The 15,259-nt window shown below is 38.8% G+C and overlaps 2 protein-coding genes across 2 annotated transcripts; one reads left to right on the top strand and one right to left on the bottom strand.

Annotated features, from left to right (window-relative positions):
- Window positions 1-243: 243 nt before the first annotated feature.
- Window positions 244-8,801, top strand: mrps23 (mitochondrial ribosomal protein S23). The gene is made up of 5 exons (XM_041800268.1): window positions 244-429; window positions 3,485-3,664; window positions 6,695-6,769; window positions 7,739-7,862; window positions 8,357-8,801. Exons 1-5 carry the CDS (start codon window positions 386-388, stop codon window positions 8,474-8,476), a joined length of 543 nt encoding a protein of 180 aa, XP_041656202.1. The 5' UTR covers window positions 244-385; the 3' UTR covers window positions 8,477-8,801.
- A 4,716-nt stretch (window positions 8,802-13,517) lies between these two features.
- LOC121525248 (gap junction gamma-1 protein) lies at window positions 13,518-14,633 on the bottom strand. Its single transcript, XM_041811133.1, has one exon. The coding sequence runs from the start codon at window positions 14,625-14,627 to the stop codon at window positions 13,518-13,520; it is 1,110 nt and encodes a 369-aa protein (XP_041667067.1). The 5' UTR covers window positions 14,628-14,633.
- Window positions 14,634-15,259: the final 626 nt, after the last annotated feature.

Genomic DNA, 15,259 nt, shown 5'->3' with positions numbered 1-15,259 from the left:
TACACTATATTATATGAAAATGTCCCATGGTATCCTATTATTACCAGGGACCCTCAGGAAGTCTCTGCTCGAGTTCTCTGTCCGTTCAGCATGAGTCTACTGGAGGCTTTTTGCCTGTTGAATGCAGTTTTCCTTGCCACTGTGACTTTGCTAAAGGTTACAAAGAGAAGAGCTGCGCTTATAAACCTCTGAAGAAGAACGAGAAGACAAACCTTTCTGCAGGGGGCAGCATCATGTTTTTCGCCTCTCAGTGTGCCGGATATTCATTAGTCGAAGAGGAACAACAACTCCAGCTACTGCACAGACACACATGGACATAAGAAGATAATTTAGAACGAACATTTCAAACATTTTCACGTCGACATCACTCGACAGGAGACGTGTAATGGCGGGCAGCAGATTGGAGAAGTTTGGGACTGTGTTCACCAGGTAAGAGAGTGTTTGTTACTGTTAGCTTTTGGAGCTAACAGGAGATATTAACGTCGTCATAACAAGGCATTTAACTTTGCTATCATTCATCAGTGTGTTGTTCAGATTTTATCACGGTGAAAGACTCACAATGTTTTCCTCACTAGTTAAGGTTGAATTAGTTAAACGATGATTGAAGTGTGTAACGGTAGCTTTTCCCCAGCAAGCTAACATCAGCTTTCGCATTAACGTAGGAGTATACGTCTTTTAACAGTCGTCCAGTTACGTCAGAACGTAAAAGTTATGGTAGTTAATGGAATACAGTATTTCTCTGTTAAAACTGACTGAAATCGCAGGTAGTTCAACGATAAAGAGACGACATGAATGACATTTCTCAAGAGCGTGACCGTGGCTAAATGCGCCATTTAATGACGTCAAAGCAACGCGACAAAAACTGTAGTCCAATATGAAAAGTACGCGTTCCGTTTACTCTGCGTCCTCCTGTTTTTAGAATTAACCTTCTTGGACCCTTCAAATATTTCTTACACTTTGGCTCTTTAGTGCATAATATGCAGGTCTTTCTCATATTGTTGCTATTAAAAAACATTATTCGTTTATAATTTATTCTGCTTTCATGGAGCTCATTTTTTCAGCTATATCCGACCTCAATATTGATATAGAATATACTTGCATTTTTTAAAGATTTGACCCTTTAAATGCCAGATTTTTGTCATGATGGCACCATGTTTTCAGGTGAAAAAAACCCCAGTAAATATGAAGTATTTTCAGTATACTACATGCAAAGTTAATTTTTTTGTTTTGAATTATTACAGCTGTTATATCAGCAACATTGATTTTCATGCCTTATTATCTTTTATGCAGTGACAAATACTCCCACTTGGGACATTTAGCCCACAATACGCGCTTCTCATATTGTCGCTATTAAAAAATTATACATTTATATTTTATTCTGCTAATATGGGGGGGGGGGCACACATGGATGGGTGTGTGTGTGTGTACATTTATAACTTTGAGGTTGATTTTGAAATTGATCTTTGAATTTTGGACTTGTGCAAATGAATGAAAAACAGTGGCACCTGAAGACCTTTGCTCTTAATGTCACAATGTCATGCACACACACACACACACACACACACACACACACCCACACACACAAGTCCACCCACACAAGCATACCACTTCAGGTAAATCAAAATATAGGGCAACTTCAATCACATCAAAGATGCAGCGGAAACAGAAACAATAACAAACTGGAGCTTTTTGGTGAGTTGTTTACCGAGCTGCGCCTGCAGCTGAAGCTTGTAAGAAGGCAACCTGTGGGACTGCTCATTTTTTACCTGGCAATATGGCGAGATGTTCCCAAGATGAAGTGCAGTTTTAGATGTTGTGATGGAGTCTGATGACAGCGAGCCATTTACCCAGCCATATACCCCTGCAGCCACTGGAATGGTACAGGGGCCCACTCATACGCCATCCCCAGAATCAACAGCCAGGTTGACAGCTTCAATCTGTACATCACAGATGACATGGTAAATCTGAATAAAGCACACACTAACCTGCATTTGATGACGGACTGTTTCAACAGCGGGTTGAGGGATGACATGTTCGCTGCGTTCTGGGACATCTGGAAGATGTGGACCGCACGCCTCCTGCTTCTCTAAAACCCAGGCAGGGACATCTGCATTGTTGAAAAGCGGTCCAAAGTATGCATGCAGGTCAGTGGCATCAATATCGCTCCAGTCTGGGATGTTACGGCTCTACTGCAGGTTAGTGTGTGCTTTATTCAGATTCACCATGTCATCGGTGATGCACTGATCAAAGCTGTCAACCTTGCTGTTGATTCTGGCGATGGTGTAACGGGTGCATCCCTGTACCATTCCAGTTGGTGCAGGAGTATATGGCTGGGTGTAGGTGTTGGTGAGGGCCCACTCAATTTCCCCGCCTCTGGAAGTCCATATTGTGGCCTCTGCTGTCTCACCTTCCCCACTGTCAGAGGACACATCTGAGCTCTCAGAAGGGCATTCAGACGCAGGTATATATCCTCTTTCTCTTATGCAGTATCTGTGTCCTCCAAGTCTGATTCCTCTTGCTAGCTGACATCAGACTCCATCACAATATCCAAAGTGGGACTTCATCTTGGGATCATCTTGGGAACATCTTGCCTTATTGCCAGGTAAGAAATGATCAGTTCCACAGGTGCAGTATATTGAAAATACGTTATATTTTATGTTTTTTTCCATCTGACAACATGGTGCCATTATGACAAAAATCTGGCATTTAAAGGGTTAAAATCATTAAATATTCAAATTATTTGATATTAATATTGAGGTCAGATGTAGTTGAAAAAACTGAGCTCCATGAAAGCAGAATGAAATATAATGTATAGTATTTTTAATAGCAACAATATGAGGGGCACATATTACGCACTGAAGGTCCTAAGTGTATCAATTGCTTGTACACGGTGTATTTTACACATAGTGTAGGAGCTGAGCTGGAAATAACAAGATCAAACAAAAAGACACAACCTTACCGAATTTCCTGCCATATGCATAAACTCAGCAAAAATTATCAAAAAATGAAAAATGAAACACGTAAAATGTGCACAAGGATCCCAGAGGGTTGATTTTGATGTAGGCCTGGACCTCTAATTTACTTTGTGTTTTTCTGTGTTGTAGAATTAATGATAAAAACTAAAGTCCTTGACTCATCAAACTGAAAAAAAAGTTACAAGCTCTGAGGAGCCATGATATGAAAAATATCAAAGCAACTTGTATCAGAATCGCTATAGTTCACAGCTCTCTGTTAAGAAATCTGCACTTTAAGGTAAACGTTATGAGTGCTGACTTTTACTTAGTTGCTTGTATTAGTTAAGATTTCTGTTTTAGAGTAGAAAATATCTGTAAAACTCTTGACTTTTTAAAATAATAGCTGTAAAACTTGACTTAATATAACAGTTAATATTTGTAAAACTTTGACAATTTTTACAATATCTGTATGGCTCTGACTCTACATAACATCAATCAAACTCTTTTCTTGTGGTTTGTTTGGTTTTCAGGGTACGGGATCTAATGCACTCTGGGGTCATAAAGCAGTCAGAGAAACCGATATGGTTTGAAGTTTATGAAGCATTTCCTCCAAAGAGGGACCCACTGTATGTGAAACCATGGAGACGTTCCCCTGTCAAGAAAGAAGAAACTGTTCCAGAGATCTTCTACAGAGAGGATGCAGTCAGAGCGTGAGAACAACTAATGTTAATTTTTCTGGTGCAAAGATTTACGATTCATTTCCTGTATTGTATGATTATTCACATCCAATGTTTCATACTGTTTGATATGTGATGTTTTATTGGAAGCATTAACACTTCACAATTTTTCTAGAATTGTCAAAGGTTTTTGCAGTTTTTCTGAGAAAACGATTCTGCTGACACGCCCACTACAGTTTCTTTTGGATTGCCATTTCAGATTTTTTTCAGGATCTGATCTGCCCATTCTGATTTTGGTGATTCTAGTTTCCCTCATTCAAAAAAAATTACTTGGCAGCAAAAACATTCCTTTTTCAACTTTTAAAGAAATATACCTCTAAGTTTATAATAAAACACTGCAGTTTAATACTAATACCTATACACATACAGTTTAATACTTTATAGCCATGTCCAGGATAATGGATACTGATATTTTTTCAGAGTTTTTTTTAAGTTAAGAACCTACAAACTGTCTAGATAGCAGCAGGACCATAAAACAATGCAACACATATGTGGACCCTCATAAAAATGTAAAATGTTATTTTTATTCTCATCATATTTTAAATAATGAAATTATCAGTACAGTGTTAAAGGTGAACTCTAATATGTCCCACAGAGTTATTCTTCTCACTGTAGGTTAGACTTTTTGATAATGTGCTGACACACTGAGGTTTTATTATTCTAGTGGAAAGGTTGTACATGAATGGAAAGCATGTTAGGAAAACAGAAGAGCAACTGTCTTTTAGGTAAGAGAAACAAGTGACAAGAAACGATTAGGATTTTCCTCCTGTTCATCAGAGCTTTCTCAGCTCAGCTTATGGACATCTCACATCCACACTGCCCACATGTTAGCTTGTGAAGTGTGTATTTGTGTCTCTGTAAACCTGCAGCTTGTGTATGAGTCTCAGATCAGTTCAGAATGGGCTGATGAAGATGGGCCTTTCACTGATCAGTCAGGTGAAACTGAAGATAGCTATCAACTACCTTCAGAATAGTTTGTGCCTATTTAGTGGCCAGAAAAGCTTTTTGGATTTATTATGGATTCCACAGAAACATTTAACACAGTGATACTCAACGTGTGGCTCACAAAAGAGCCACATGTGGCTCTGGATTTGTGGCTCTTTTGTGTCTAAATTTGAAATGTTATTCCCCAGAAAAAAACATAACAAAGGGAAACTTTGACCTCAGAATTATCCAGTGCAATTTGTTTCCCACACTTAACACCAGGCTTTAATTGTCAAATTCTGACAATTATAACTTTGCCCATTTAAGAGGCCTCTTGCCATTACATGCCACTTTTTCCATTTTCCCCCATTTTTGCCCATTTTAGTTATTTTTCACTCATTTTTTCCCCACCTTTTTGTTGCTTTTCCCATTTTAGTTATTTTTCACTCATTTTCCCCCACCTTTTTTCCCATTTTAGTTATTTTTTTTACTTATTTTTCCACACCTTTTTGCCAACTTAAGTCACTTTTCACTCATTAATTAATTTTTGACACGTTTTTGCAGCTTTTTTTTTTTAACCATTATATGTCTCACCCATTTCTGCCACTTTTTCTTCACAGTTTTTGTCACTTTCACCCAGTTTTTGCCATTTTCTGCCTATCCTACCATTGTTCACCCATTTTTGGACACTTTTTTGCGTCATTTTCACCTATTTTGCCAGCTTTAAAATATTTGTATTGCCACTTTCACCAATTTTCACTTCTTAGATTGTGGCTCTTGCAAAGGTTTTTTTTAACAACTTGGCTCTTTGGTTGAGCAGGGTTGAGTAACACTGATTTAACACATAGCTATGGCTTATATTGATTCATTTTCTTTTTTCTTTTTCTTTTTTTACTTGTCTTACTTTAATATTTTAACGTGAACAGTGTCATTGCACATCACATTTTTGTCTCAAATTATCAGAGATGGAAAAAGTACACAACTATTGTACTCAAGCAAAAGTACAGTTACTCGGGCTAAAATTTACTTAAGTAAAAGTACTGGTCTATAAATCTACTCAAGTAAAAGTATCTAATTTAAAGTTTACTCAAATACTGAGTACTGTATATCTAGTGAGAATTTGTACAGTAAAATCTGATCTTTCCTTATTGGCAAGAACGACAAGAATAGATATCCATTTATCCAACCAGGTAGGTAAAGTCAAACCCCTATATTAAAGTCAAATACATGGCAAAATTGAAAGTCGTAATTTGACTAGTATAGAGTAAATGTATCACTTTACAAGTGTCTATATTTGTCAACACAACATGTACTAGTTAAACTGCGCATTTGAAAGAGGTATTTATAATTGAACAGGGCTGCAGTAATTTTTCAGAATCTTTGGTAAGGTAACAACAAAGCAGTCAACTTCATAGCGAGGCAATACATACTGATAAAGAACTGCCACTATGCATCCCTTTAATTACACCTTAAGTCACAGCTGGGGACTCCAACTTGGTGGATAACTTGACTCGTGGTGCAAATATGTCAGATCAAGAACAAACCACCAGAAACATGAGCGAAATAGCACCAGTCGTCATCAGCTGTTTTAGGGTGTGATGTGGAGTCATTCTCTTTACTGCTACAGTGTAGTCAATAGAGGTGGGAAAAGTACAAGAGTACTGTACTTAAGTAAAAGTACAGTTACTCTGGTTAAAACTTAATGCAGTGGAGGTAGAATGACTGATTTCAAAATGCACTCAAAAAAGCTACTTAATTACAGTACATTGAGTAAAGGTAATTTGTTCCTTTCCATTCCACAAACAATACAGATTAAAGTAATCAGACACAAAGTCCAAATAATACATTTTTGATTATAAGTTCCAATTACTGCTTGTCCAGATTTAGGCCTACAATAGCTTACTACAACAACAATTATATATACAATATATCACAGAAAACAGAGATATCACAGTTTTTCTCACATTTGTCATACCTATTTTGAATTAGATCCAGAAGTTTCATGTCAGTATTTAAAATGTTGTGAGGACTTTTTGTGTTTCAGTAACTTCTCACACTGATCTGTTTTTCTGCTTGCAGAAAGTTCTATGAGACGTACACACCAGGTCGACCTTTTGATCTGTCCAGGTCAAACTTTGTTTCCACGTGTCAGAGGTATGCAACCAACATTACTGGGGAGATGATCTAAAAACAGTTGTCAAGTACTGTATTTGAGGTTGTCAGTGCCATTCAATTTAGCACTGAGGTGTTCCTTACGAAGAGCCTTGCATGTTTCCCTGAGGGAGGTTTTAGCCTGCAGTAAACTGAACAGAATACCAGCAGAGGTTTACTCACAAATATAGACTGACCTGTTGATCAAGAGAGCTGTTCTATACAGTGGGTCAAATTCAGAAGAAACAGTGCTGTCTCTAGTTTGACTGTTTTGTGAAAAATTGAGCTAGGCTCTCTGGCAACAGTTTCCCAATACTTGGATTGTAACAGACACTGCTTTTTTGAGCGATAGTCGTTTCCTGCTCCTTTTTACTCTTCACACAGAGGGGAGCTCTGTGGATTAATGTAGTTTAGAAACTGAAGGTGTTTACTGCACTCTGTAGTATTCTTTTTGAGTCTATTACTTTTCAGTATTTTTTTATCTGTAGCTGACTATCACTCAACATTAAATTAATCTTCAAGTCTATTTCCCATAATTCCCTAATTCTAACAACTTGAACACATTTTAAAGAATGGAATTTATCAAACAAAAGTGAAGATAATTGCCTGTTATTTAAAGCTTTTAAATTAACATTGGGGGAAATTTTGTTTTTAGTCTGTTGATTGAATGACATAAAAGTAACCACTTTGAAATAAATCTGCACCAAATCTTGGATCCCTTGAATACCAGCCATTGAAATACTTTACTTATAAAGAGAGGAAAGGCTTCTTATTTACAGTTTTATAAGGGAATAAGTTTCAAGGGTTTTTTTCTCTTAGTTAAATAGAAATCTAACTGAATATCTGTAGTTTATTAAAATTTTGGTTCTTTTTGATACTTTTAATCATTAAAAATGATAACACATTTATTATATGGTATGAAAAAGAAAAAAATAATTGAACATTGTAAAAAACTTTTCTGTGGTCCTGCAGGTTTGTAGATAAGTACACAGAGTTGCAGAGTCGTGGTGAGTTTGAGGAGTCGGCTCTGTTTGAGGAGACGGGGAAAGCGTTACTTGCTGATGGTGTGCTGCTCAGACGCAGAGGAGATCCTTCTGTGAGTAAAGCAAAAAATTTGAGCTAATAAAAAAAGCAATGTATTCGAATGTTTAACTGCTGGTTTCGTACCTGTGCTGTTAGAGTTCAGTGTTATCTACCTTTCATGTTCTATTAACGGAGTAACAAAAAGCAGGCTGCTGAACAGGGTAACAGCTGACCTTTATTTTTGATGTTTCAGTAGACCCTAAACTGAACATCTTTGTTTTTCAGGATTAAAAAGACTTATTAAAACACTATTTCACGCTTTTTTAAAACAATTTTCTGGCAATTTATCGACTTAACTTTTTAGAGGAAATAACTAACGCAGTCAAAATAGTTGTCGGCTGCAGCCATTATTTTTATGAAACTACAACATAACCTTCAAAACAGAATTAAAAAAATCCTGACATTGTATGTTAATCTGCTGTTGAAATGTTAAGATGAAATGTATTCAAGCATCAAAAACCTGACGTGAGCTATTGGAGCCACACTGACAGTTCTCCTGTCCAGCAGATGCCAGCAGAGTCAAGAGACCCGGTCCTGGACTTGAAGCTGACAGAGATGTTGGCTGAGCAGCAGACGGCTTCTGACGGCGAGGAGACAACACGACACACAGACAAACACGCACCTTAGATGTTGTGTGATCAGCTGTTCGGGTCATGCATTTTATCAAAACGTGCGAGTCGAGACATGAATGTCAGAGTGTCAGCTGAGATGACGAACTAAGACTGTAAACATGCAGCTTCATGTCAGCTCCCACAGTGCATTGCTGTACTCAGTGCTTGTTGTTGTTTTTTTTTCCATCAAGGTTATAATATAAGGAGGAAGATGCAGATGAAATCTATTTAATGCTCTGAAGTGAAGGTTTATCTGTTATTTCAGGTTTACTATAGGAGCAGATTCACAGGAGAAAATTAAAATCTGTTTTTTATAAATAAACAATCTCTGATAATAATTATCCCTGAATATGAGCGTGTTTATAAAAAAACAAACAGTAACATTATTCTGTTACTATCTGTAATTAATGTAAGTAATTACAGCCACTACCACTTACAATGCAGCAAGAGGGTAAGATTTTTTTAGCTCCATATTTCTGTGTCTGTCATGTTCTCCATCACTGACTCTAAAATGGTGCATATACATTGGTGGAAAAATGGGCAGTAAACAGGTCCTTTGTTTTAATTCTCATGCAGGGAAAAATGGACTCTAAGAAAGCCTGGAGAAGAACGCCAACACAGAACTGCATATTTAATCAGGACTGGACTGTGTTTATCATGCATCAGCTCAAACGTGAAGCCATTCCTGATTACACTGTTTCAGTGTCCACCCTCCATAATATACCGTACAAAAAAACAGCATCTTTTTTCCTCACATTTTCTGAATGTAATAATTTTTTGAGGCTAGATGTGAAGCTTTGGGGGGCCTGATATGGCCCTCAGGCCGCCAGTTGATGGTCACTGCTCTAAATCCTTGGTTCTCATCTGGTGGGTCAGTCACCAATGTGTTCATAGATAAAAATGTAACAAAAGGTCTATGATGTGCTTAATTTTGTAATGTTTTTTCCATCTCAAATTCAAACTGCTGTTTTTTACCGAAAACAGCTGGTTATGATTGAATATTAAAAAAAGGGTTGCAATTGTTCCTTTAGGAGGTGGTGGTGGTGGTGGTGGTGGTCACAAACACAGTCAGCACAGAGTTTTAAATTCAAAGATGATTTTAATGACCTTTAGGGAGACAATGTGCAGTTTCACTTCTAATCGGTCTGATTAATGAGCATGTGATTAAACTACATTTAACACATTATTTGCAGCTACTCCTCACCAAGCACAGTTTAAATGTTTACTGTGAATGGCACACATTAATATTTCTAGTTCCTCTCTCTGAAAATGGAGTTTACGTCCATCCCCTCTTGTTATGGTGATTCATAGAGCATGTGAACTTAAAAAGCCATCTTTTTAAACTGTACCTTGAAAATGACTAAGCAGTGATGATGGATATTTGTGTAAAACATCCCAAAATCTTAATTCATTGAGTTACTGGGAGCTCAGAGCTCCACCTGCAGGACAAACTATGTCACAACATCTGAGGACTGTCAGAAGATGGAGCATGGAAAGGACATGCAGGTTCATCTTAATAAGTTATAATGTCATCAAAATGTTGATTTATCTAAATAATTCTAAAAGTGAAACTTGTAGAGTTTATAGATTGATTACACACAGACTGATATGTTTCAAATTTTTTTTTATGATGATGGTTTACAGCTAATGAAACCCCAAAATTCAGCATCTCAGAAAATTAGAATATTGTGAATAAGTTCAAAATTTGAGACTCATGGTGTCCCACTAATCAGCTAATTAACTTAAAACACCTGCAGAAGTTCCCTGAGCCTTTAAATGGTCTCAGTCTGGATCAGGCTACACAATCATGGGGAAGACTGCAGAGAGTTTAGTATCCAAATACATTAATAGAAAGTTGGGGGGGGGGGGGGGGGGGTTAAAAAATGGTGCTCAAGCAACAGGGTAAACAGCAGCCTTGAGAGGATATGAAACAAAGCCTATTCAAGACTTTGGAGGAGCTTCACATGAAGTGGGCTGCAGCTAGAGTCAGCGCTTCAAGAGCCACAATACACAGACATATCCAGGACATGGACTACAACTATCACATTCCTTGTGTCAAGCCACTTTTGAACTAGAGACAACACCACCCAGGCTAGGGGCAAAAATGTCTGGACTGTTGCTCAGTGGTCCAAAGTTCTCTTTTCAGATAAAAACAAATTTTGCATTTAGTTTGGAAATCAAGGTTCCAGAGTCTGGAGGAGAGGGGAGGACCCAGAATCCAAGCTGCTTGAGGTCCAGTGTAAAGTTTCCATGGTCAGTGATGGTTTGGGGAGCCATGTCATCTGCTGTTGTTGGTCAACTGTGTTTTATCAGGTCCAAGGTCAGCGCAGTCATCTACCAGAAAATTTTAAAGCACTTCTGATTTTATTTTCCAGCAGGACTTAGCACCTGCCCACACTGCCGAAAGTAACAATACCTGGATTAAGGATAATGGTATTCATGAGCTTGATTGACCAGCAAACTAGCCTGACCTAAACCACATAGAGAATCTATGAGCTATTGTGAGGAGGAAGATGCAAGACACCAAACCCAACAATGCTTTCAGAGCAACCTATAACACCTCGGCAGTGCCACAGACTGATCACCTCTTTGCAGCTCCACATTACTGCAGTAATTCATGCAAAAGGGGCCCCAGCCAAGTATTGAGTGCCGTACGAGTTAATACTTTACAGTAGTCCAACATTTCTGTTAAAATGCTTTTTTTAAATTGGTTTTAAGTAATATTCTAATTTTCTGAGATACTGAATTTTGGATTTCCATTAGCTGTGAGCCATAAACATCCAAATTAACAGAAAAACACTTGAAATAGATCAGTCTGTGTTTAATTAATCTATATAATATATGAGTTGGATTATTAAAAAAATCTAGTTTCTGATGATATTCTAATTTACTGAGATGCATCTGCAAATATGTAAGCTGCCATGGAATCATTATTTCTTGTTTTGATATCAGCTGACGTTCACACAAATCAGGAGATTCTCTGCTCTGAGAGGACAGGTCAGTGTCTTTAATCATGTAATCACATTTATGAAGAGGATATTTTTTTATAGGATCATTGGACCAACAGCTGCTGTTTCTACATTGTATACTGTGTATTGCCACATGTGGTAGACACAGAACATGAGTGCTGATGTAAGAGGTGGATGTGAACATGTTTTATTAACAGTGGAGTAACAGTTAACTGCAAAATAACAACACAGGCAGGAGCCGTAATACTTGATAATTAAAAGAAAGTAATAACATCTACAAAGTCAGCTCTAAGAGGGAACTCATCTGTGTGAAAATGTAAGGTTGACAACATGAGGGTTCACAGCAAACTAAGGCCTGAAGGTGCCAAAAATAATGTCACACTGTTTCCATCATCACAAAAGAATAAAACTGTTCAAAAATGGAGTCTCAAAAATGAATGAAATGCCATAACTTCTATGAACATGAATAATTTTAAAAAGTTGTTTTCCTTTAAAAAATATTGAAATAATTTTCCACGTTTGAAATTCACTGTATGGTTTAAAAAGCGGCTGGCACGTTGTACTCAGTGAACATAAATATGTTCAGTGGATTTTTAACACCAGAAACATCAAACAGACTGAGCAGAGACATTTATCTAAAGCTGTGTCCAATTTACATTATACACATATATCATTTCACTCATTTCTTTCTGTTTCTTTCATTTTAAATGTTATTTCTTTCAATATGAACATTGTTTCTTATTTCTTTCATTCACATAATTCTCTATACACTGGTTTGGAGTGTTTTAGGTGCATATTTGCACTGACTGTTCAACACTGCAGTGTTTAACATTTATACTATACATGAATCTAATGGAGAACAGTAATTTAATGGTAATTCTTAACATAACGTTCGTCTCTCTTTTTTTCAGGGCTCTTAAGGTAACTCTGTGTTCATGCTGTTTAGTGAATGACCAAAATCATCCCAGACAGATTTTGCCATTTGAATAGTCTTATCCGTATCTCCATTAATCAGCATTATTCTCATGTTGTTGTGAACAAACACACCTTTTACATGTCATACAGGACAGGTATCAGACACTTGTGTAAGTACATCAGCTAGAAGACATTGATGATGTGTTACTTGATTATTCAAACAAAAGGGACAGAAATATTCAACAGGGACTCACAGAATCTCATAAAATTATCATCACATTAGGGCTGACCATACAACTCAGAGTATAACTATGAGGTAAATCAACCAAGGAAACCAATGCCAGTGGAAAGTACAAACTGAAGAAGAAAAGTGTCTATGGTTGTGATACAGTTCTTTTAGATTAAAGGTCACATATTATGCAAAATGCAATTTTTCAGGCTTTTCTAGCAAAAATATTTGCCCCTGGCCTGTCCACAATTCCCCAATTTTACACAATTTTAGACATGCAAAAATCCTATACTGGAGTGTTTTTTCAGCAACCAAATTCATAGGCATGTTTGGGGGACCTCTGAGACCAATACAAACTTGTCTTAAAGGGGTAAAATATGTGACCTTTAAATTTAGGCACCAAATTAACTTGGTTTTACAGAAGAGAGAGCGGTCGAGGTTGAATGGAAGAAGGAATTACACTAAAGTTAGGTAAGTATAGTATACGTTGTTACTGGCGTAATGATGAAGATCAAATAGGTAAACACTGACATTTTGTCCCATACAGGATTGTGTTAAGATATAAAAATCTACTGTCTGAAAAACATCCTTCAATTTGTGCTTTCCCTGTTCTTAATAAGTCTTGATCTTTTAGTGCGTTCTGTAATACAACCACACCGAACAGGCATAGGTGGGACACAGCTAAAGAAACAGATTCTCTGATATGTTTTAGCAGTTCCATAGCTTAACATTTTCAGGTGGTCCATCTGTACAACCCAGTCCAGCCCCGACTCAGCGCGGCAGAGTGTTCCAGTTTACATATTAATGTGAGTAATGTCCATGTGTAGTGTTACAATCCTCTCTGTGTCTCTCAGAAGTCATTAAGTTGTCATTGTATCAGTATGAAAAAGGTTCAGGTGAATCTCTACGTCCTTCCTCCTCTCAGACACTGAGTGTTGTCCCTCTCAAAGCCAGGATTTCTTGGTCCGCCCCATGCGGGCCATGTTGGCCAGCTTCACCTTGACCTTGTCTCTGTTCTCCGGACTCCTCTTGGACGTGCATTCAACGGTCGAGTCGGTCTCAAAAGAGATGGCGGGGCCATGTGCAAGAAGGCCGCCGGTCTTCTCGGGGACCATGGCGGCAGGAGTCTGCAGGACAAGCTGTCCCTTCAGGGAATGTCGTAGCTGCAGAAGGAGGGGGTTGTGGTGTGCGTACAGGTGGATGGTGTCTCTGTCCTGACTGCAGCAGGTGGAGCAGGCTGAGCACAGGATCCTGAAGATGTAGACCCAGCCCAGGTAGTGCAACTCGGCCATGTTAAGCACGAAGCAGCCCAGGCTGATGCTGAACATAAAGTTTAGGAAGATGGTCTTCTCTGTGGCCCTGGACACAAAACAGTCTGTCCGTGTGGGGCAGGGGTACGTCTCACACCTATACAGGTGAGGCACCTCAAACCCAAACAGGAAGTACTGACCAATCAGGAAGGTGATCTCCATGATGGAGCGCAGCAGCACATGCAGGATGTAGATGAGCAGGATCTGATTGGACTGTCGAGTTGGGTCCTCCCCCACCTCACCAAAATCCTCCCCCAAGTAACTCTCCTCCTCCCCATCTCTGCGATGGGCTTCCCACTCCTCCTTGTACTGAGGGCAGTAAGTAGGCACACCCACCCTCAGAGACTCTGCCCCCTCCTTCTCTGTGTGCCCCCCTCGCCTTTTTCTGGACGATCTCTTAGATAACACCTGAGGTCTTTGCCCACCCAGCTTCTCATCTTTGGCAATCTTATGGAGGACAAAGACTATGTAGAAGATGGACGGTGTGGACACCAGCACAATCTGGAACACCCAGAACCTCAGGTGAGACACTGGTGCGAAGGTGTCATAGCACACATTGTTACAGCCAGGCTGCTGGGTGTTACAAGTAAACTTGGACTGCTCGTCGCTGTACACGGCATCACCCACCAGTGCCACCAGTAGGATACGGAAGATAAGCAGCATGGTGAGCCAGATCTTCCCGATCACTGTGGAGTGGTTCTGGACCTCAGACAGGAAGCGACCAAGAATGGACCAATCACCCATCGCTTACCCTGATGACCAAAGAGACACACAGTCAGGGCCAATCACAGATCACTTCACCTTCAGAGAAAAATAGTACTTATCATCAGGGTTAAAAATACCTGATGCTCTGAAGTCTCTGTGTTTCAGTTCAGGATATCCTTGGTGTAAGGCATTTTTTTCTTTAATAAACCCCATAATGGTTGTCTGCGGAGTGACTGTATTTTCAGGGATTTTAAGGGGTGGGACTTGTTCATTTCTGATTAGTTGAGGAGCTACATATTGGCTATGAGTACATGTATATGTTTAAACTGGCCAATAATCAGACAACAGTGACTGAAAATCTTATTTTTACACAACACTTTCCAGTCTTTCTGTCTAAGAAATTACCCTGCCTTTATTTGGGACATGCTTTATATGAAACCCATCCATCCATTTTCTATACCACTTTTCCCATTGGGGGTCGGAGCGGGGCTGGAGCCTATCCCAGCTGTCATTGGGCGGGTTACACCCTGGACTGGTCGCCAGTCAATTGCAGGGCTGACATATAGAAACAGACAACCAGGCACACTCACACTCACCTATGGCCAGTTTATAGTCACCAGTTAACCTAATGAGCATGTCATTGGTGGTGGGAGGAAGCAGGAGTACCCAAA

Source organism: Cheilinus undulatus, linkage group 2, assembly GCF_018320785.1.
Source record: "Cheilinus undulatus linkage group 2, ASM1832078v1, whole genome shotgun sequence".
NCBI classification, from domain to species: Eukaryota; Metazoa; Chordata; class Actinopteri; order Labriformes; family Labridae; genus Cheilinus; species Cheilinus undulatus.
This window is presented reverse-complemented; position numbering and strand designations above follow the sequence as displayed.

Coding starts and splice junctions, on each gene's coding strand:
- LOC121525248 (XM_041811133.1), bottom strand. CDS start 14,627: ATGGGTGATTGGTCCATTCTTGGTCGCTTCCTGTCTGAGGTCCAGAAC.
- mrps23 (XM_041800268.1), top strand. CDS start 386: ATGGCGGGCAGCAGATTGGAGAAGTTTGGGACTGTGTTCACCAG. Junction 430..3,484: donor TTTGGGACTGTGTTCACCAG/GTAAGAGAGTGT, acceptor TTTGGTTTTCAG/GGTACGGGATCTAATGCACT. Junction 6,770..7,738: donor TTTGTTTCCACGTGTCAGAG/GTATGCAACCAA, acceptor GTGGTCCTGCAG/GTTTGTAGATAAGTACACAG.